The 24623-nt window shown below is 37.2% G+C and overlaps 1 protein-coding gene across 1 annotated transcript; it reads left to right on the top strand.

Annotated features, from left to right (window-relative positions):
* The first annotated feature begins 14888 nt into the window (after nt 1-14888).
* Nucleotides 14889-15824, top strand: LOC133098727 (olfactory receptor 10W1). The gene is given in 3 exon segments (XM_061201791.1): nt 14889-15132; nt 15135-15726; nt 15728-15824. Coding segments are annotated over 3 exon segments (933 nt in total).
* The last annotated feature ends 8799 nt before the right edge of the window (nt 15825-24623 follow it).

Below are 24623 nucleotides of genomic sequence, written 5' to 3'. Positions count from 1 at the left end.
ATTGGAGGAAAAATAAATAAATAAATATACAATGAGTGTTAATAAAGGCTATGTAAAATAAAGCAGAGTGATAAATAAGGGTGCATGAAAAGGAGGAATTTTATGAAGGAGGTAAAGATTGTATCTATGATATGGTATCATTTAATCAAGCACATAATGAAATAAGGGGACATCCTAGGTAGAGGAAACAGGTAGTAAAATGTCTTGCGCTAAAAGTATGTTTTGAATTGTCATAGAGTAGAAAAAATCAGAGTTTATACAGCTAGCTGAATGACTAGAGGAATGATAACAAATGATGTAACTCAACTAAAGTACGAGTGAATGAGTTGCAATAACCGTTTAAAAGCATTTAAGGACAGAACAACGTGTAACATTATTGTTATTCTCGTTATATTTATTTAACGCAATGTGAAGTGTTGGTGGTCATATGTGCATAAATTGAAAGCAGCCTTTATTTTCTCTCCTCTTGTATGCTGCCATTTTTAAAAAATTATTATGAGAACATGTTGTTTTAAACAAATAAATCAGTGCTAACATAAATGATAATTCTATGAAAATACTATGTTTATAGATAAAATGTACCAACAAAAATTTACATACTTTAGCAAGGTAGAGAGAGAGCAAGAAAATGGCACCTGCCAGCACCTCTGGTGGACACTTTAAGAATAGCAAATAAACCTCCACCACATAGAGTCTGGGAGCTTTTCAAACTGCTGTTTCTGCCCTGGACCCCGGGATGAGGGAATCTGTGCATGAGCCCTTTGAGAGCAGTTTCTCAGTTTGCTATAGCACTTTGGGGCTCACGGATTTGAGCCCCATTTGTTTTCAAAGCCAGATGCTTTGGGGGCTCATCTCTCAGGTGCAGGGCTAAAGAGGTGGGGTGCCGGATGTGGTGTACAAACCCTTTGTTCCTCAGAGAGAAGCTCCAGAGTAATGAGTTCCCTCCCAATTGTGGGTTGCTCTGCCAGGGGTGAGGTTTATGTCTTATCCTCTCCTATCCACCTCAGTGTGACCCTGCTATTGTCTAATGCAGAGCTGATCATCTGTTCTCAGAACTTTTTCAGAGGAAATTGTAGTATGTGTAGGTGTAGATTCAGTGTGTCCATGGGAGGAAGTGAGGTAAGGATCTTCCTATGTAGCCATCTTGGAACACAAAAAAAGGCTACTTGTACCTGATTTTAGGTGGGGGGACAGTTTTTCACTTTTGAAAGTTGTTAGCTGTGGGTTTTCATAAATGCACTTTGTCAGGTTGAGGAAGTTCACTTCTATTCCTACTTTTCTGAGTGTTATTTTTCATGAAGGCATGTAAGATTTTGTCAAATGCTTTTTTTTTTTGGCCGTGCCGAGTGGCATATGGGGTCTTAGTTCCCCAACCAGGGATTGAACCCACGCCCCCTACATTGGAAGCGTGGGGTCTTAACCACTGGATGGCCAGGGAAGTCCCTCAAATAATTTTTTTGAATCAATAAGATGATTATGTTTATCCTTCATTATATTGAAATGGTTTACTTCACTTATTCATCTTCATATATTGAACCATTCTTGCATTCCTGGGATAAATCCTACTTAGTCATGGTTTATAATCTTTTTAATACGTTCACTGATTTACTTTGCTAACATTTTGTTGACTATTGTAGCATCTATATTCATGAAAGATATTGGTCTATAGCGTTTTTGGGTTTTGTTTTTTTTTTGCTCATGTTTTTGACACATTTTGCCATCATGGTAATGCTGCCCTTACAGAATGACTTAGGAAGAGTTCTCTTCTGTACTATTTTTTGGAAGAGTTTCAGAAACACTGATATTTATTGTTTTTTAAATACTTTTGGAATTCACCAGTGATGACATCTTTTCCTGGTTTTGCTTTTGTTGTTGTTGAAAAGTTCACATTGATTTAATCTCTTCCTGTTATATGACTGCTCAGATTTTATATTTTGATATTTTGACACAATATTGGTAATTTAGGTTTTTCTAAGAATTCGTGTATTTCATCTGGACTACCGATAGTTGTACAGTTGTTAATAGTTAGTATTATAATCTTTTTTATTTCTGTAAGACTGGTAGTAATGTCCCTCTTTTTATTTCTCATTTTAGTAATTTGAGTCTTTGCTCTTTTTTTTTCATCGTCAGCCTACAAAGGTTTGCAATTTTTGTTGTTTTTTTAAAAGAATCAACTTTAGCTTTGTTGTCTCCTCTGTTGTTTTTATTGTCTATTTCACTTATCTCCACTCTAATCTGTATTATTTCCTTCCGTCTTTAAGCTTTGGTTTTAGTGAGCACTTCTTTTCCCTTAAAGTTAGGTTATTGATTTGAGATCTTTCCTCATTTTTAAAATGAACACTCACAGCTGTAAGGATCTCTATGAGCACTGGTTTTGTTAACTATTCAATATTTGATATGTAGTGTTTTCATTTATATTTGTCTTAATATATTTTTTATTTCTCTTCTGTTTTCTTCTTTAACCCATTGGTTGTATAAAGTGTGTTTTTTAATTCAAAACTATGTGAATTTTCTTAAAATATTCTTTCTGTCCTTATCCATTTCTCTGCTCTCATTTTTTTTTTTTTACATCTTTATTGGAGTATAATTGCTTTACAATGGTGTGTTAGTTTCTGCTTTATAACAAAGTGAATCAGCTATACATATACATATATCCACATATCTCCTCCCTCTTGCATCTCCCTCACACTCTCCCTATCCCACCACTCTAGGTGGTCACAAAGCACCGAGCTGACCTCCCTGCTCTATGCGGCGCTTCCCACTAGCTATCTATTTTACATTTGGTAGTGTATATACGTCCATGCCACTCTCTCACTTTGTCCCAGCTTCCCCTTCCCACTCCCCATGTCCTCAAGTCCATTCTCTACATCTGCGTCTTTATTCCTGTCCTGCCCCTAGGCTTTTCAGAACCTTTTTTTTTTTTTTTTAGATTCCATATATGTGTGTTAGCATAAGGTATTTGTTTTTCTCTTTCTGATCTATTTCACTCTGTATGACAGACTCTAGGTCCATCCACCTCACTACAAATAACTCAGTTTCGTTTCTTTTTATGGCTGAGTAATATTCCATTGTATATATGTGCCACACCTTCTTTATCCATTCATCTGCCGATGAACACTTAGGTTGCTTCCATGTCCTGACTATTGTAAATAGAGCTGCAATGAACATTGTGGTACATGACTCTTTTGGAATTATGGTTTTCTCAGGGTATATGCCCAGTAGTGAGCTTGCTGGGTCATATGGTGGTTCTATTTTTAGTTTTTTAAGGAACCTCCATACTGTTCTCCATAGTGGCTGTATCAATTTACATTCCCACCAACAGTGCAAGAGGGTTCCCTTTTCTCCACACTCTCTCCAGCATTTACTGTTTGTAGATTTTTTGATGATGGCCATTCTGACTGGTGTGAGGTGATACCTCATTGTAGTTTTGATTTGCATTTCTCTAATGATTAGTGATGTTGAGCATCCTTTCATGTGTTTGTTGGCAATCTGTATATCTTCTTTGGAGAAATGTCTATTTAGGTCTTCTGCCAAATTTTGGATTGGGTTGTTTGTTTTTTTGATGTTGAGCTGCTTGTAAATTTTGGAGATTAATCCTTTGTCAGTTGCTTCATTTGCAAATATTTTCTCCCATTCTGAGAATTGTCTTTTCATCTTGTTTATGTTTTCCCTTGCTGTGTAAAAGCTTTTAAGTTTCATAGGTCCCATTTGATTATTTTGTTTTTATTTCCCTTTCTCTAGGAGGTGGGTCAAAAAGGATCTTGTTGTGATTTATGTCATAGAGTGTTCTGCCTATGTTTTCCCCTAAGATTTTTATAGTGTCTGGCCTTAAATTTAGGTCTTTAATCCATTTTGAGTTTACTTTTGTGTATAGTGTGATCTATATTTCTGTTTTTGTGCCAGTACCATACTGTCTTGATTACTGCAGCTGTGTAGTATAGTCTGAAGTCAGGGAGCCTGATTCCTCCAGCTCCGTTTTTCTTTCTCAAGATTGCTTTGGTTATTCGGGGTCTTTTGTGTCTCCATATAAATCGTGAAGTTTTTTATTCTAGTTCTGTGACAAATGCCATTGGTAGTTTGACAGGGATTGCATTGAATCTGTAGATTGCTTTAGGTAGTATAGTCATTTTCACAATGTTGATTCTGCCAGTCCAAGAACATGGTATATCTCTCCATCTGTTTGTATCATCTTTAATTTCTTTCACCAATGTCTTATAGTTTTCTGCATACTGGTCTTTTGTCTCTTTAGGTAAGTTTATTCCTAGGTATTTTATTCTTTCTGTTGCAATGGTAAATGGGAGTGTTTCCTTAATTTCTCTTCCAGATTTTTCATCATTAGTGTATAGGAATGCAAGAGATTTCTGTGCATTAATTTTGTATCCTGCTACTTTATCAAATTCATTGATTAGCTTTAGTAGTTTTCTAGTAGCATCTTTAGGATTCTCTATGTATAGTATCATGTCATCTGAAAAAAGTGACAGTTTTACTTCTTCTTTTCTGATTCAGATTCCCTTTATTTCTTTTTCTTCTCTCATTGCTGTGGCTAAAACTTCCAAAACTATGTTGAATAATAGTGGTGAGAGTGGACATCCTTGTCTTGCTCCTGATCTTAGAGGAAATGCTTTCAGTTTTTCACCATTGAGAACAATGTTGGCTGTGGGTTTGTCATATATGGCTTTTAGCATGTTGAGGTAAGTTCCCTCTATGCCTACTTTCTGGAGGGTTTTAATCATAAACGGGTGTTGAATTTTGTCGAAAGCTTTTTCTGCATCTATTGAGATGATCATATGATTTTTCTCCTTCAATTTGTTAATATGGTTTATCACATTGATTGATTTGCGGATACTGAAGAATCCTTGCATTCCTGGGATAAACCCCACTTGATCAGGGTATATGATTCTTTTAATGTGCTGTTGGATTCTGTTTACTAGTATTCTGCTGAGGATTTTTGCATCTATGTTCATCAGTGTTATTGGCCTATAGTTTTCTTTCTTTGGGACATCTTTGTCTGGTTTTGGTATCAGGGTGATGGTGGCCTCATAGAATGAGTTTGGGAGTGTTCCTCCCTCTGCTATATTTTGGAAGAGTTTGAGAAGGATAGGTGTTAGCTCTTCTCTAAATGTTTGGTGGAATTTGCCTTTAAAGCCATCTGGTCCTGGGCTTTTGTTTGTTGGAAGATTTCAAATCACAGTTTCAATTTCAATGCTTGTGATTGGTCTGTTTATATTTTCTATTTCCTCCTGGTTCAGTCTCGGAAGGTTCTGCTTTTCTAAGAATTTGTCCATTTCTTCCAGGTTGTCCATTTTATTGGCATATAGCTGCTTGTAGTAATCCCTCATGATCCTTTGTATATCTGCGGTGTCAGTTGTTCCGTCTCCTTTTTCATTTCTAATTCTATTGATTTGAGTCTTCTCCCTTTTTTTCTTGATGAGTCTGGCTAATGGTTTATCAATTTTGTTTATCTTCTCAAAGAAACAGCTTTTAGTTTTATTGATCTTTGCTATTGTTTCCTTTATTTCTGTTTCATTTATTTCTGATCTGATCTCTATGATTTCTTCCTTCTGCTAACTTGGGGGGTTTTTTGTTCTTCTTTCTCTAATTGCTTTAGGTGTAAGGTTAGGTTGTTTGTTTGAGATGTTTCTTGTTTCTTGAGGTAGGATTGTATTGCTATGTACTTCCCTCTTAGAACTGCTTTTCTGCATCCCATGGGTTTTGGGTTGTCGTGTTTTCATTGTCATTTGTTTCTAGGTATTTTTTGATTTCCTCTTTGATTTCTTCAGTGATCTCTTGGTTATTTAGTTGTGTATTTTTTAGCCTCCATTTGCATTTTTGTATTTTTTACAAATGTTTTCCTGTAATTTATATCTAGTCTCATAACATTGTGGTAGGAAAAGATACTTGATATGATTTCAATTTTCTTAAATTTACCAAGGCTTGATTTGTGACCCAAGATATGATCTATCCTGAAGAATGTTCCATGAGCACTTAAGAAGAAAGTGTATTCTGTTGTTTTTGGATGAAATGTCTTATAAATATCACTTAAGTCCATCTTGTTTAATGTGTCATTTAAAGCTTGTGTTTCCTTATTTATTTTCATTTTGGATCATCTGTCCATTGGTGAAAGTGGTGTGTTAAAATCCCTTACTATTATTGTGTGACTGCTGATTTCGCCTTTTATGGCTGTTAGCATTTGCCTTATGTATTGAGGTGCTCCTATGTTGGGTGCAGAAATATTACAATTGTTATATCTTCATCTTGGATTGATCCCTTGATCATTATGTAGTGTCCTTCTTTGTCTCTTTTAATAGTCTTTATTTTAAAGTCTATTTTGTCTGATATGAGAATTGCTACTCCAGCTTTCTTTTGATTTCCATTTGCATGGAATATCTTTTTCCATCCCCTCACTTTCAGTCTGTATGTGTCCCCAGGTCTGAAGTGAGTCTCTTGTAAACGGCATATATATGGGTCTTGTTTTTGTATCCATTCAGCCAGTCTATGTGTTTTGGTTGGAGCATTTAATCCATTTATATTTAAGGTAGTTATTGATATGTATGTTCTTATTACCATTTTCTTCACTGTTTTGGGTTTGTTATTGTAGGTCTTTTCCTTCTTTTGTGTTTCCTGCCTAGAGAAGTTCCTTTAACATTTGTTGTAAAGCTAGTTTGGTGGTGCTGAATTCTCTTAGCTTTTGCTTGTCTGTATAGATTTTAATTTCTCCATCGAATCTGAATTAGATCCTTGCTGGGTAGAGTGATCTTGGTTGTAGGTTTTTCCCTTTCATCACTTTCAATATGTCCTGCCACTCCCTTCTGACTTGCAGAGTTTCTGCTGAAATATCAGCTGTTAACCTTATGGGGATTCCCTTGTATGTTATTTGTTATTTTTCCCTTGCTGCTTTTAATATTTTTTCTTTGTATTTAATTTTTGATAGTTTGATTAATATGTGTTTTGGTGTGTTTCTCCTTGGATTTATCCTGTATGGGACTCTCTGAACTTCCTGGACTTGATTGAATATTTCCTTTCCCATATTAGGGAAGTTTTCCACTATAATCTCTTCAAATATTTTCTCAAGCTCTTTCTTTTTCTCTTCTTTTTCTGGGACCCCTATAATTCGAATGTTGGTGCGTTTAATGTTGTCCCAGAGGTTTCTGAGACTGTCATCAATTCTTTTCATTCTTTTCTCTTTCTTCTGCTCTGCTGTAGTTATTTCCACTATTTTATCTTCCAGGTCACTTATCTGTTCTTCTGCCTCAGTTATTCTGCTATTGATTCCTTCTAGAGAATCTTTAATTTCATTTAGTGTGTTGTTCATCATTGTTTGCTCTTTAGTTCTTCTTGGTCCTTGTTAAATGTTTCTTGTATTTTCTCCATTCAATTTCCAAGATTTTGATCATCTTTACTATCATTACTCTGAATTCTTTTTCAGGTTGACTGCCTATTTCCTCTTCATTTGTTTGGTCTGGTGGGCTTTTACCTTGCCCCTTCATCTGCTGTGTGTTTCTCTGTCTTTTCATTTTGCTTAACTTACTGTGTTTGGGGTCTCCTTTTCACAGGCCGCAGGTTCATAGTTCACGTTGTTTTTTGGGTCTGCTCCCAGTAGGTGAGGTTGGTTCAGTGGGTTGTGTAGCCTTCCTGGTGGAGGGGACTGGTGCCTGTGTTCTGGTGGATGAGGCTGGATCTTGTCTTTCTGGTGGGCAGGACCACGTCCAGTGGTGTGTTTTGGGGTGTCTGTGACCTTATTATGATTTTCTCTGCTAATGGGTGGGGTTGTGTTCCTGTCTTGCTAGTAGTTTGTCATGGGGCGTCCAGCACTGTAGCTTGCTGGTCATTGAGTGGAGCTGGGTCTTAGCATTGAGATGGAGATCTCTGGGAGAGCTTTCACCATTTGATATTACATGGAGCCAAGAGGTCTCTGGTGGATCAACGTCCTGCACTTGGCTCTCCCACCTCAGAGCCACAGGTCTGACAACCAGCCAGAGCACGAAGACCCTGTCAACCACACAGCTCCAAACTCCAGAACTCCACACTCCAAGGGCCCTCCTTTGGATGTGTTGCCTTCCCCTTCCACTCTACACTTTCCTTTTAAAGTTCTTTGTTGTGCATCTTCCTGTCATTCATCATAGAAGTAAATGTATGTGGTACATACATATAATGGAATATTACTCAGCCATAAAAAAGAACCAAATAATGCCATTTGCAGCAACATGGATGGACCTAGAGATTGTCATACTGAGCGAAGTAAGTCAGACACAGAAAGACAAATATCATATGATATCATTTATATGTGGAATCTAAAAAAAAAAAAAAGTTCAAATGAACCTATTTACAAAACAGAGATAGAGTCACAAATGTAGAAAACAAACTTGTGTTTACCAAGGGGGAAAGGGGTGCGGATAAATTGGGAGACTGGGTTTGATGTATACACACTACTATATATAATATAGATAACTAATAAGAACCTACTCTATAGCACAGGGAACACTACCCAGTACTCTGTAATGACCTATATGGGAATAGAATCTAAGAAAGAGTGGATATATGGATATGTGTAACTGATTCACTTTGTTGTACAGCAGAAACAAACACGACATTGTAAATCCACTCTACTCCCATAAGAATTAATTAAAAATAATAAAAATTTGAAATTTAAAAATTTTAAAAAGAATTAAATGTAGTCAGTAAACATTTAGAGATATTACCACCTTTATCACCACCAACACCAGCATCTTTCCCAGATTAATAAAAACAAGAAAATGTCAACTTATTTCAGAGCTTATTGAAGGAAAGTTCTCTGCTTAGAATATTGTGATAAACCTATTGTACCTGCAGAAATCAAAGTCCACGTTAAGAACTTTCTGTAAATGGGAAGTAACCAATTCCCTACAGAACAACAATGAGTTTGGAGTCTAGAACCTTCACAAAGCAAGGACAAGAGGAACCTGTTGATCAGAGTAGTAACTTTCTCCTAGTAAGTGTTTCTTAATGAGGTGACCATCAAAATGTGCCACTCAGATCTCCTCCTTCAGGAAGGATTGCCCCAGATGCTGAGTTGAATCCACCACTGTGTCCATGCCATGGCCGTACTGCCCACAGGCTGCTTTTAGCGAATGTTTAGCTAATTAATTTGCTTGTGAGCCATGTGAGCATGGAATACATAGATGGACATGTCCTGCCTTGTCCCAGTAAAATATCCACTGTATTAGCTGTCTTGGACAAAGAATTCCTAGAATAAGAACAGGTATTTGGGTGATCAGAAAGCTCTAAAAATGCCTAATACAAAATAATGGAATAAGCAAACACAGGTTCTGGTGCAAACCTGAATTCCTCTAGAGCAGTAAGTGCGGTCAGCTGGATTCCTGCATCAGAATCACCGGCAGTAATTGGTGAAATTGTTGCTCCCAAGGTCCCGTACCCAATACCACCCAATCAGAACTTCTATGAAGAATGGAGAAATATCCTTTTGAAACAAACATCCAGTGACTCTACATAAACTAAAGTTTATATAAGGATGTGCAAATCAAATCTTCTTTTAACATTGACCCACATTAAGATACCAGAGCCTACTTATCTTCATTTTTACTGATGTTCCTCGGTCAATGTTGATAATCCTTAGGGTTCAGCGGTTGAGGTCACATCCCCAGTGACCCTCTGCTAAGCTTCTCTCTAAAGTCTTTACTTTTGTTTTGTGCTTGTCTAAACTAGGACATGAAAGCCTCTGAGAAGATGGCATGTATAAGAACTCCACAAGGAATTTTTCTGCATTGATAATTGATATTCCCACTCATATTCTTTAATTTCTTTTGTTTTTAAGTTTGCTCTTTAAAAATAGTTTTTTGAAGGAAAGTATGCCAGTAGGCTTTACTTCTTTCACCCAGATTCCCTTTGGAATTAGTTAAATCCAGTCCCTGTAAATCAGGGAAGAAAAGTAGAGTTATTGCAGCAACAAATTACTCACTCCATGAAGTGCTGGGTCCATCACTACAGTATTTCCTAATAGTTTTTTTAATAAAATATGGCACATGAGAAACACATTCTTGGTTAATCGAATATCTGAGTTACCTTCATCCAATTCTCCAAGTATTTTTCCCCTGAGGGATAATGAATGGGAATGGAGATACAGGTGGAATTGGGAACAGTGGCTCTAACAGTGCACCCATGCTCTTACAGGCAACCAATGGCTGAACCAGGATGCAAACCCAGGTCAAGGCAATCCCAAAGTCTAAGCACTTTCTATTTTGCTGTGGTCAGCTATTTTGCATGAACAAGTGTGTGTGTGTGTGTGTGTGTGTGTGTGTTTTCACAGTCATAAGTCCCCTTTCCAAGCTCTTGTTACCCCAGATGTGTCTTGGTTTCTTAGGACCATTCACTTGTTCCCTCATTCCCCCAAACAAGGATCCACACAGACAACTTGCTTCTGAAGAAATCTTTCAGACAGGAGTTAATCTATATTATTCAAAATGAAGAGCTGGTAAGAAAGAATCGATATTTCCTTAGAAATAAACAGAGAAAAGGATGCTCTGATTTCAGATAACCATCCCTAATTCATTTAACTGAAATATCTTTACAACAGTCAGGAAAATGCATCAGACAACCTTAGATGGATAGAAAGAAGATTTAAACACGTACAGCCCAGTTAGCTACAATTCTGTGTTCACATACCAACTTCTCAATCTTCATCTTGAGTTTAATAATTCATTCCCATAGAGTTCCAGACCTGAGTCTTAAGCTATTTATTCAATTATTCAACAAATAGTTTTGGGCACCTTCTATATGTCCAGCCCAGTGGTTCTCAACTGAGGGCAATTTAGCCTCCCAGGGTAATATTTTTAATGTCTGGAGAAATTTTGGGTTATCATAAACAGTGGGTAGGAGCTGATGCTACTGTCATCTAGTGAGTAGAATCAAGGATACTGTGAAATATTCTACAGTGTGCAGGACAGCCCCTCACAACAGAATTATCCAGCCCAAAATGTCAACAGTGCCCAGTTGGAAGCACCTTTTGTTACACGTACAATATACATAAAAGTTGAAGAGAAGGAGACAGTCTTTGTCCTCACTGAGCTTATACACGGCTAATGGAGATGGAAATTAATCAAACATGTAAAATTACAGCAGTGACAGTTGCAATGACGGAGGGATACATGAGATTCCAAAAAGAAAGTTCCCAAAAGTGCTTTTGACCCTGACATGACCAAAGTCAGGGAAAACTTCCCTGAGGAAATTGTAATGGAAATGGGACAAAGAATGAGTAGGAGCTACTTCGGTAAAGAGAAAAGAGGAAGGGGCAGTCTCGGCAGAGTGAACAACATGTCCAAAGGTCTGGTGGTGGGAAGAAGGATGGTGAGAAGGGACTGCAAGAAACACATGGTCTCTGGAGCAAAGAACTAGGAGCAGGATAGAAGTTAGTAGGTTCAGCCTTTACATGGCCTGTAAGCAATATTACACTTCATCTTTGACATAAGAGCCAGATTTTACTTCCACTAAAAAGTAATTGAGAGCAACGTGGCTGGATGAAGCTTGCTGTAGAGGAATAAGAATATGCTTTAGAGTCAAGCAAACTCCATCTCAGCTACTTGCTGCATCTATTCTTGGTCAAATTATTCAAATTCTATCAACCTTTTACCTTTGACTTACACCTGTAAATAGAAATATCACTCACTTTGCTGAGTTCTTGTAAGGGTTAAATAACATAATAATAAAATGTGCAAATGGGATACCAATAGTACTTCCTTCTTAGAATTGTTGTAAGGACGAAATGAGTTAATATATGCAAAATGTGTGAAATACAGCTAGTGCAATATAAGACATGAACATGCACACACATCAAAGTACTACATTAATCACTCTAGACCCATGCAGAGGACTTGCCTTTGCATATATGGGGCACGTGGGATCATACATTCACACACAGACATATAAACATCTATAAACACATAACCAGGCAACAGTTTTTCAAGGAATAAGCTAATTTGCTAAAACCTAGGGGAATGTCTCTGCTCATGGAGAGTTAAACAAAGAAAGATACCATGGAAAAGGTGAAACATTTGATAAATATTCACTGAGGATCTATTAAATATATGGCACTATGCTAGGTCACATGGAAGCCAGATAAAATATAAAATATGGTCTCAATTCTCCAGGGTGATAATAATTTGAGACTTGGGCTGAACTCAGCTCTGGTCATCTGGTAGGTATAAACTCCTTGGAACAGGATGTTCAAATGACCTTGATCAGGTAACTTCCTATTTCTCAGAAAATTATTTTGAACACTGAAAATGTTGATAAAGGGTTTAATACTGGCTCTTACTATGACAAACATACCCCAGACCTTCCATTGACCGGGTATCCCAAGTGGAGAGACAGTTTCAGTTGGACTAATTATCTTGTAACAGGGGAGGAGATCAGCAATCACTACACCACCTTCTTCTGGGAGATGGAATTTATGAGACAAGACCCTAGATAGCAAAGTAATTTACTCCTGCCGTGGTTTTTAATTTAGGAAGGTTACTGAAGTCTCAGTCCAACTGGGTAGTCTCTCCAGGCTCACGGTCCTCATTTCTCTATCCATCAGAGTGGTCAGATATCACCTGCTAGGTCCTGTCTTTTATGAATGTAACCAAGAATACTGGCTCAGTAAACTCCTCTCCCTTCTCATGCTAAAGGTAAGGGAAAGTCTTTTTCTACCTCCTTGTAGATTTGCAACATACCAGGCACTTGCTGATGCTGGCTAGAAAAGCACGTAATGGCTTTACAAGTAGATACTTCAGGATTTCAGAACTAGTTCAGCCCATGACTTAACAGAGTTTCTCTGAATTCACTTGGAAAGCTTATTCTTCTGTTTAAAATGATAATTACTAATCTCAGTCCAAGAAATATTGGGGGAATGACTAATATACATTTAAGGTTTAAGGATTTATAAAAACCTTTTCCTCAAAAGGTACCTCATTTAATCCCTGCTATGAAGCAGCTATTATTATCATCCCCTTGAAAGATTTAAAGGAGAGAAGAATTAACATTTATTATGCAATTTAAAAGGTTTCATACACCAAGCCAAGAGTTCTAAATACTTTATCTCATCACAACTCCATTAGGTAAGTATTATTATTTACATCTTTTAAACATGAGAAAAGAGAAATTAATGTAATATGATCTGCCCAGGTGAGAATAATAGATTGAGATTCTACTGCAGGTCTGGTATTGCTAAATCCAGTAACCTGTTTTTGCACGGTGCTAACCAGACAATTGGAAAGCTGCTCCAGCCTACACTTTCTGTATTTCCAGAATGCACATAGACAACGTTTCTCATGACACTTTTGCCAACTACAGATGCTCTTGCTGAAGAAGTAAGAAGGAAGATGAGAATGTAATGTGGGGTGTGACTTGGAGGCCCTGAGATGGGTGTGGATTAATGAGTAGATGCCAGCCTGGGGCAGACTTCTGGGGATGATGCCAAAGTGCTGTTATCTTGCCTCTGTCCTATGCAATATATTTACTTTCAAACTGGAATAACAAGTTGACGATATGTTGATATAATACACTTCACTCTCTTTGAACCACAAAATTCATTATTTCATCTGTCCACAATATGAACTCCACTACTCTACCTACCTCTCTTAATTTCTATTTCTTCAGATCTAAGATTAAATATTACTTCCTCTAGGAAGCCTTTTAAGAAACCCTTAACCACAGCTATGCCAGAGCCCCAGGTTGCACAATCTTATAACACACTATTTTTCTTTACAACACTTAGTGACAGTTTTAATTATATGCATATACGTGGCATATATGTATATATATATATAACATGTAATATGTAAATATATAATATATTTTTATATATGTACATGCCAGATTCTTTAACAGTGTCTGTCTCTCTCATTAAGATATATAACCACTTGGACACAATTGTGCCATTTTGATCACCATTGTATATGGGCTTGGCACTTAATTAATAAAAAAAATGTGAGTGACTGTAGGAAGGATACATTAAGATGTGGAGTCACAGACTGAGGATTTTTTTTAAATGTCAGTCTCAACAGATTAAAGCTATGGACCAATGTTAAAGAAGTGATGAAGGATGTTCTGGTTTTCTGAATGAAAAAAAAAATGTTTAGAGTTTTAGCATCCAGAGAGTTACATATCAGTCCAAGTCTATCCATGGTCTTTCCTAGTCATCCCTAAACTCACAGAAAGGATGCTTAGTTCTCCAACAGCTTATGATCACATATTTTCCCATACCCCCACAAGCCAGGAGGAGGCTGCTGATAAAACTCCCTGATTGGATATGGATAGAGAAACCAAGAGTTGGGAGGGCTTTGCCTTCTGAGGCTTATGCCTGACACTGTCAGTCTCAGACCTATGGCAGCTCTTTGCCCATGGGCATAGGGTTTGGGTTTTTTTCTTCATTTTCCATCATATCACTAGCTTTTCAGTGTTACATTCGTATATCCCTGAGTCAATACCTCAGGAGGCATTGTGTGTAAATAAATATATGAATGAATGAATAAATGAATAACTTCCTGCTCTCAACTTAACAACCCCTGCTCTCAAGAATTCCTCCACACTTTCTTGTGAATTTACTGAAACAATTTAATTTTCATTCCACTTCTATTGAAAATAGCTTGGAATTCCACAAACTTCCTCTGCCTCTTTTCCTCAAAAAATTCTTATATAATTTAGACCAACTTTTGGAAGTTGGAATATAAGTTGTAGATATTTACATGAAAAAACTTAGTAAAAGGGGATGAAAAAAGAGAATTAGTTCTAATTCTTCTGGTTTTTAACTCCAGCCCTAATTTAGATCATAGCTCAAAGTATGAACTAATTTACTATCAGTCTTGATTCTTTATTCTTTCTTTGTAACTCGACATAGAAAAGCTGTTAGCTCAATGACCTGGGAAAATCACTCAGTGTTAATGGAATTTGTGTTCCTGGCCTATCCCTCCCACCCAGAGCTGCGTGTCTTGTCCTTCCTTGGGATCAGCCTGGTTTATACATTGTTCGTCATTGGGAATGTCCTCATTTTGGTGGCCATCCAGACAGAAGCCTGCCTACACAAACCCATGTACTATTTCCTGAGCAGCCTCTTGGGAGTAGAAATATGCTACATGGCTGTGATGGTGCCCCACATCCTGGCAACATCCTACAGTCAGCGAAAACCGTCCCCCTCCTGGGCTGTGCCACTCAGATAGATTTTCTCACTGGATTTGGCAGTGCCGATCGCTTCCTCTTGGCTATCATGGCCTATGACCGGTATGTTGCCATTTGCCACCCCTTGCGATACCCTCTCATCCTGACTTTAACTCTTTGTGTCCGCTTGGTTGCGGCCTCTGTGGTCATTGGCTTATTCCTGTCCTTACAGCTAGTGGTCTTCATCTTCTCTCTGCCGTTCTGCCCGGTTCGGAATATAGGGCACTTCTTTTGTGACGCACAGCCAGTGATGCGTCTCGTTTCTGCCAACAGCCTCTTCCGTGAGCAGTCAGTGCGGGTGGCAGCCACACTAGCCATAGCTGTGCCTTTCTTCTCTATCACCACCTCCTACGCCTTCACTGTGGCCGCCGTGCTCGGGATTCGCTCAGCAGCTGGCCGCCACCGGGCCTTCTCCACCCGCTCCTCCCGCCCCACTGTGGTCCTGCTGCAGTATGGCTGCTGTACCTTCATGTACCTGTGCCCCAGCTCCAGCTACTACCCCAAACGAGATCAGTTCGTCTCCCTGGTGTACACATTCAGTTCTCAACCCATTTGTCCACACCCTGAGAAGCAGTGGGATGAAGGCGACCATAGGGGGAGTTCTTACCAGGAATTGCCTCTTCCAGAAAAGCTAGGGGAGGGTATGACCTCTCAGGCAAGGGTTTGGTTCCAGCTTGTGCAAATTCTCATGCAACTAGAATTTCTCTCAGTGGATGTTAAAACTTACCTTAAAAATGGTATAAATGATGTGGATACTATTTAGCTATGTGTGCCAGAGATCTTTAACATGTTTCCACCATTTGAGTCAGTAATTTCTCTTCTAGAAAAGAATTAACAGTTGAGCGTAATATAATAGAAAGTGGCAAGTCTGAGACTGCACCTCAGGTATCAGCTGGAAACAGATGGTTAATACAACAGTGTTTAACTGAAAAAAATTATAAAGGGACTATATTCAGAAGTATGAGTAAGGGAAACAATAATTTGTGTCAAGGCACTTACATACTAGCAATAGCAGGAAGACGTTTTGACCCCCAGACCTCAGAGGCATAAGAGGGTACGGTGTTATCAGAGACAAATGAGAGCTAGATTTATCAAGATAAAACTCTTGGTTGGAGCTATGTTGGAACTATGGCTTTGAAAAAAAGCAACTATTGATAGAACTATGACAGTGCAAGGAGAAAGTGGGAGATAAATACCCTAACCTCTCTCTGCTTGTGCCCTCCCATCTCCTGCCTGTTGCCCATTGGCCAAACCCAACTGGAAGCAAGAGGGCAGAGGAGACTGAATATTTCAGCTCTCAGAAGTTAGCCTTTTGGAACGGGAAAGGACAGAAAAGGACTCTGAGAGTTAGGGGCAAACAGAATAATCAGGAAAAAATTGTTTATTATAGCATGTTATGTAAAAATGAAAATATGTTAATAATTATGTGCTTTCTTCACAATAAAATATTAGATAAACAATTATTGTATGAAAGAATATTATGCAGCCTTAAATTTATGTTTTCAAATACTAGTTATTAGTGATAGGTAACATGAATTAAGTACTTACTGTGCACCATAAATTATACATATGTATATATATTCTCTTAATCTTCAAAAAGCCTATGAAGACTGTTATTATCCTATTTCCAATGATGGCACTGAGAGTTTAAGTACTTGGTGTAACGTTATGCAGCTAATATGTGATGGAATTAGAATTTGTAATTTGAACCCAGGGATTCCAGATTCAGAGTCAATGTTTATTTGTATTTCCCTGACAAAATGATGATGAGTACCTTTTATCAACTATTTGGATATCTTCTTTCGTGAAGTATTACATTAAGCATCTGTCAATTTTAAGTGGCTTTTTATCTATTTATGAGTTTATTACACATTCTGGATATAATTCCTTTGTCAGATATATTTATTGTTAACATTTTCTTCCTAATTTTGACTTTCCCTTTCACTGATTTTTTTTTCAACATCTTTATTGGAGTATAATTGCTCTACAATGGTGCATTAGCTTCTGCGGTATAACAAAGTGAATCAGCCATACGTATACACATAACCCCATATCCCCGCTCTCTTGCGTCTCCCTCCCAAACTCCCTACTCCACCCCTCTAGGTGGTCACAAAGCACCGAGCTGATCTCCCTGTTCTATGCAGCTGCTTCCCACCAGCCATCCATTCTACGTTTAGTAGTGTATATATGTCCATGCCACTCTCTCACTCGTCCCAGACCATCCCTACCCCTCCCTGTGTCCTCAAGTCCACTCTCCACATCTTTATACCTGTCCTACCCCTAGGTTATTCAGAACCATTTTTTTTTTAGATTCCATATATATGTGTTACCATACAGTATTTGTGTTTCTCTTTCTGACTTACTTCACTTTGTATGACAGACTCTAGGTCCATCCACCTCACTACAAATAACTCAATTTGGTTTCTTTTTATGGCTGAGTAATATTCCATTGTATATATGTGCCACATCTTCTTTATCCATTCATCTGTTGATGGATACTTAGGTTCCTTCCATGTCCTGGCTATTGTAAATAGTGCTGCAGTGGACATTGTGGTACATATCTCTTTTTGAATTATGGTTTTCTCAGGATATACGCATAGTAGTGGGATTGCTGGGTCATATGGTAGTTCTATTTTTAGTTTTTTAAGGAACCTCCATACTGTTCTCCATAGTGGCTGTATCAACTTACATTCCCACCAACAGTGCAAAAGGGTTCCCTTTTCTCCACATCCTCTCCAGCATTTATTGTTTGTAGACTTTCTGATGATGGCAAATCTGATGGGTGTGAGGTGATACCACATTGTAGTTTTGATTTGCATTTTTCTAATGATTAGTGATGTTGAGCATCCTTTCATGTGTTTGTTGGCAATCTTTATAGCTTCTTTGGAGAAATGTCTATTTAGATCTTCTGCCCATTTTTGGATTAGGTTGTTTGTTTTTTGATATTGAGCTGCATGAGCTGCTTGTAAATTTTGGAGATTAATCCTTTGTCAGTTGCTTCATTTGCAAATATTTTCTCCCATTCTGAGGGTTGTCTTTTCGTCTTGTTTATGGTTTCCTTTGCTGTGCAAAAGCTTTTAACTTTCATTGGGTCCCATTTGCTTATTTTTCTTTTTATTTCCCTTTCTCTAGGAGGTGGGTCAAAAAGGATCTTGCTGTGATTTATGTCATGGAGTGTTCTGCCTATGTTTTCCTCTAAGAGTTTGGTAGTGTCTGGCCTGACATTTAGGTCTTTAATCCATTTTGAGTTTATTTTTGTGTATGGTGTTAGGGAGTGTTCTAATTTCATTCTTTTACATGTAGCTGTCCAGTTTTCCCAGCACCGCTTATTGAAGAGGCTGTCTTTTCTCCCCTGTATATTTTTGCCTCCTTTATCAAAGATAAGGTGACCATATGTGCATGGGTTTATCTCTGGGCGTCCTATCCTGTTCCATTGATCTATATTTCTGTTTTGGGGCCAGTACCATACTGTCTTGATTACTGTAGCTTTGTAGTATAGTCTGAAGTCAGGGAGCCTGATTCCTCCAGCTCTGTTTTTCTTTCTCAAGATTGCTTTGGTTATTTGGGGTCTTTTGTGTTTCCATACAGATTGTGAATTTTTTTGTTCTAGTTCTGTGAAAAATGCCCATGGTAGTTTGATAGGGATTGCATTGACTCTGTAAATTGCTTTGGGTAGTAGAGTCATTTTTACAATGTTGATTCTTCCAATCCAAGAACATGGTATATCTCTCCATCTATTTGTATCACCTTTAATTTCTTTCATCAGTGTCTTATAGTTTTCTGCATACAGGTCTTTCGTCTCCTTAGGTAGGCTTATTCCTAGGCATTTTATTCTTTTTGTTGCAATGGTAAATGGGAGTATTTCCTTAATTTCTCTTTCAGATTTTTCATCATTAGTGTACAGGAATGCAAGAGATTTCTGTGCATTAATTTTGTATCCTGCTACTTTACCAAATTCATTCATTAGCTCTAGTAGTTTTCTGGTAGCATCTTTAGGATTCTCTATATATAGTATCATGTCATCTGTAAACAGTGACAGTTTTACTTCTTCTTTTCTGATTTGGATTCCTTTTATTTCTTTTTCTTCTTTGATGGCTGTGGCTAAAACTTCCAAAACTATGTTGAATAATAGTGGTGAGAGTGGACAACCTTGTCTTGTTCCTGATCTTAGTGGAAATGGTTTCAATCTTTCAGCATTGAGAATGATGTTGGCTGTGTGTTTGTCATATACGGCCTTTATTATGTTGAAGTAAGTTCCCTCTATGCCTACTTTCTGGAGGGTTTTTATCATAAGTGGGTGTTGAATTTTGTCAAAAGCTTTTTCTGCATCTATTGAGATGATCATATGGTTTTTCTCCTTCAATTTTTTAATATGGTTTATTACATTGATTGATTTGCAGATATTGAAGAATCCTTGCATTCTTGGGATAAATCCCACTTGATCAGGGTGTATGATCCTTTTAATATGCTGTTGGATTCTGTTTGCTAGTATTTTGTTGAGGAGTTTTGCATCTATGTTTATCAGTGTTATTGGCCTGTAGTTTTCTTTTTTTGTGACATCTTTGGTTTTAGTATCAGGGTGATGGTGGCCTCATAGAATGAGTTTGGGAGTGTTCCTCCCTCTGCTTTATTTTGGAAGAGTTTGAGAAGGACAGTGCTAGCTCTTCTCTAAATGTTTGATAGAATTAGCCTGTGAAGCCATCTGGTCCTGGACTTTTGTTTGAGGATTTTTCATCACAGTTTCAATTTCAGTGCTTGTGATTTGTCTGTTTATATTTTCTATTTCTTCCTGGTTCAGTCTTGGAAGACTGTGCTTTTCTAAGAATTTGTCCATTTCTTTCAGGTTGTCCATTTTATTGGCATATAGTTTCTTGTAGTAATCTCTCATGATCCTTTGTATTTCTGCAGTGTCAATTGTTACGTCTCCTTTTTCATTTCTAATTCTATTGATTTGAGTCTTCTCCCTTTTTTTCTTGATGAGTCTGGCTAATTGTTTGTCAATTTTGTTTGTTCTCAAAGAACCAGCTTTTAGTTTTATTGATCTTTGCTCTTGTTTTCTTCATTTCTTTTTCATTTATTTCTGATCTGATCTTTATGATTTCTTTCCTTCTGCTAACTTTGGGGGTTTTTTTTTGTTCTTTTTTCTCTAATTGCTTTAGGTGTAAGGTTATGTTGTTTTTTTGAGAACTTTTTTGTTTCTTGAGGTAGGATTGTATTGCTATAAACCTCTCTCTTTGAACTGCTTTTGCTGCATCCTGTAGGTTTTGGGTCATCGTGTTTTCATTGTCATTTGTTTCTAGGTATTTTTTGATTTCCTCTTTGATTTCTTCAGTGATCTCTTGATTATTTAGTAGTGTATTGTTTAACCTCCATGTGTTTTTATATTTTACTCTTTTTTTCCTGTAATTGTTATCTAGTCTTATACCATTGTGGTCAGAAACGATACTTGATATGATTTCCATTTTCTTAAATTTACCAAGGCTTGATATGTGACCCAAGGTATGATCTATCCTGGAGAATGTTCTATGAGCACTTGAGAAGAAAGTGTATTCTGTTGTTTTTGGATGGAATGTCCTATGAATATCAATTAAGTCCAGCTTGTTTAATGTGTCATTTAAAGCTTGTATTTCCTTATTTATTTTCATTTTGGATGATCTGTCCATTGGTGAAAGTGGGGTGTTAAAGTCCCCTACTCTTATTGTGTTACTGTGATTTCCACTTTTATGGCTGTTAGCCTTTGCCTTATGTATTGAGGTGCTCCTATATTGGGTACATAAATATTTACAATTGTTATATCTTCTTATAGTTGAGGTGAGAAGAAGGTTTTTTGGAAGTTCAGAGAAGGAGTACCTATCACTAGAGTTGGGAAAGATGAGGATCAAGGAAAGCTTTCTAGGGGAGATGACACGTGAACTGAGCTCTGAAGGAGAAGATGTAGCTAAGGAGCAGAAGGAGAAGAGTGTCCAAGGAGGAAGGAGTAGATAATGCCAAGTCCCCAGAGCAAGAGGGACCATGGGAAGGAAGGGACTGAAAGTGGTTCAGTAGATCTGGGGCAGAAAGTGCAATAAGGAGAATGGAAAAAGAACACCTACTAGAAGTCAGGCAGAACACTTGATTCATCTTACTGTTAATTCTCACAATAACTCTCTAGGGTAACTATATCATACCCTTTGTAGCTAAAAATCTGAGATTCATAGAAATTAAGTAACTTTGTCCATGGTTCTAAACCTATTAAATGTCAGATCCAGAACCCACACTCTTGTTGAGAGATCAAATGTCTCTTAATTATCTTGATCTTGGTAATCATTTCAAAATGTATATATAGATATCAAATCATCATATTGTACACCTTAAATATATACAATTACATTTGTCAATTTTTCCTCAATAAAGCTGGTGGTGGGGGGAACTAAAAAAATAGGTATAATTAACTTGGGAATGGCACAGTGGTCACATTAGGGGAAATCGTTTGGAACAGGAGAAGTTTTAAAGAGTTTTCAAATTATGCTACAAAAGATGTTGCTTCTCTTGTGAGCATAGTATCAGACTGAGCTTGGGCATGTTTTTCAGCATCACTGTCAGAACCATACTGTGTCCTTTCTGCATGGATGTTTGCACTCTCTTAAATAAGTTACATAGCCTTTGTTGTAGATGAAACGTGAGATAGACTCAAGGCCTGTATGTACACTTTACACTCTGGTAACTAATCAAATAGAACATAGATACTGGCCCCAGATATGCTCATAACCAGCCATATGCCTCTGAATAAGGCTTAATCACAGTAGACCTTGGTTTTTGCATGTAGGATATATGTGGGACTAGGTGCCTCTTAAGTTCCCTTACAGTTCCCAGGTATAGAGATTCAACTTTATATATGCTTTATAAATGAGCACACATTTGACCTATGACTGGGCTTTGCTATGGTTTCATGGGTCCCTGACATTTTCACAAGTGCTTTGGTTTTATGCACAGTGTTTGTGGATTAACAGCAAGCATACCTTACACCTTGTAATACTGCTTCATCAGTCATTGAGGATAACAGTTAACTAGATGAGTTTCCCAACATTATCAAACTAATTGTTTCAACAAGCACATCAATAGTTTAATTGCTGTGCTTTCCACCATCCATTAATCAAGTGAATCTACCCCATCAAAGCCCTCCTTTTTTGCATGGAGCAAAATAACCATTGGACTGAGAAAGCCCCAATCTATGTAGGGCTAAAGCAATGGCAGCATAACTGGGTTATAGAAGGTGCCACTGGATATTGGCTTTGAAAGGACATGAGATTTAACTACAAAATAATTCAATCTAGTTCAAATCAAATTAATTGTGATAGAGATATACTGGTGAACAAGACAGGCATTCTTGCCCTTGTGGTGCTTAAAAATAGCCCTGATTGAAATGTTTATCAAAATGGCATTGCCAGGAGTTGAGTGTTCCACAAGGAAGGAATGTGGGCACCCAGAAATGAAGTGAATTCTGTGAGTAGCAAAGATAACAGGGTTACAAGATTCTCTGAAAACAGTTTTGGGAAGAGTAGTAGAAGACTGAGAAGAATAAATGCAGCTTTATGGATTTACATGGATTGTTAAGTAATAAAGAAATGAAGTTTTGAATGCCTCGTGAAATACAATAGGATGATAAAGACTCAAATGTATTTGCACAGAGCTCTTCTGGACATGAAATAAAGAGCTGGCACCAGGATGATGTCTATCAAGAACTTTTTTAGATCCAATCAACCTCTCACACATAAGCCAGATGAAAATGTTGAAATGGTCAGATTTTTCATTTGTGCCAATGGAGAGATTACTTCAAGGTCAGTGGCCAAAACAGATGAATTGGAATGACAAAATCAATTACTTATGGTTGAAAACTTGAACATGAGGAAAATTTTCACAAAGATTTTGCCACACATCTTGAACGGTACACCTAATAGCAGTGATAATATTCTTATATTTCAAAAAAAGCTGAAGAAAAACATATGTTTCTACTCACAACAGTATTATCTTCACCAACTCCTGTTCTGATCAAATTCTATAGTGCAAAATGGGGCTACCTGGTTAATTTACTATATTTTATCTCACCGTACCTCAAATATTTTGCTATTAAGAAAAAAAAGCAAATGCATTCTCCCATTGTGAACATACGTCACAACTAATGATATTCAAGAAAATGTGCAGTCTTTTAAAATAACCCCCAGAGGCAATCCTAAAATGGTTTGAAAGAAACACCATTAGAGTAAGTGCAAAACCTTTGAAAGTGACCATTGAAAGGGAAAACCCTCATATGTAAGTACAGAATTTGATGCATTTTATTTTTTAATAGATTATAGCCTCACCTTGAATATATGTGCTAGTTTTTTCCCTTGAAATTGCCCTAGTATAACTTGTCCTGGCAGACATCAGGCTCCAATACTATATATCTTCCATTATCCACAGATTAAGTATGTTTTGCACCAAATCTTTCTCATTTGATATTCAAGTCTTAGTAAGATAGATTCTTTTTTAAATGTTTTCCTGAGCCAAGGTCTATCTTATTTGGCTTTGATGGTATATAATCACATTATTTTACTGAAATGTCTCATCCATTTTATATTATTCTTCTTCCTTTCCTCTTTTACTCTTGTTCTGATTTTCAAGGTTTAGCAGAGCAACTGCAAGGCCTGGGAGGATACAACTCTAGAGGAGCCTCACTGCCTACTCAGGAAAAGATAAGAACTGAAGGGTAAATATCCAAGGGAAACTCACCATCATGAGAAAAGAGAAGGGAAGGCAGTTGTGTTCACTGGACACCTGTTATGTCCAGTGTTATATCCAGGCACATTTTATATTTGAAACTTTTAATTTTCATAAAGTCCTCATAATGCTCCATATTCACATCTCCAATCACACATTAGTGAATCAAGGCTCATCAAGTAACATAATTAAGTAAAAATTAAATTAGCAAATAAGGGTAGTTTTCACACCCAGATCTAACTGACTACAAAAATCCATGCGATTAACACTCTACCATTCTTCCTTCCCAACATTATGTTAAAATAACAAAAGACAAAGGAAATTTTTAAATGCATTATATGGTTGCAAAATTGGGTATATTCATTGTAAAATTTGTAAATATAGAAATTTGTAAAATTTGTAAATATAGAAGCCATAAACTAAAATCCCACCAACCTGGTATACTCATTGTTAACATTTTAAGGTATGTTCTTTCATTTTTTATGAACAGAAATAATTATTTTTTAAATGGAATCATGATTTAACACTTGTTTATAATCTGGTTTTGCATGAGCTTCCCAATCTTACTAAGTATTTTTCTGCAACATCATTTTCAAATGATTGCAGTGTTCCATCACATGGATAGACCACAGTGAATTTAAGCATTTTCTCATTATTGATATTTACAATTTTCCACCATTATATTGAAAACTTTAATG

This window comes from Eubalaena glacialis, chromosome 10 (genome assembly GCF_028564815.1).
Source record: "Eubalaena glacialis isolate mEubGla1 chromosome 10, mEubGla1.1.hap2.+ XY, whole genome shotgun sequence".
Lineage (NCBI taxonomy): Eukaryota > Metazoa > Chordata > Mammalia > Artiodactyla > Balaenidae > Eubalaena > Eubalaena glacialis.
This window is presented reverse-complemented; position numbering and strand designations above follow the sequence as displayed.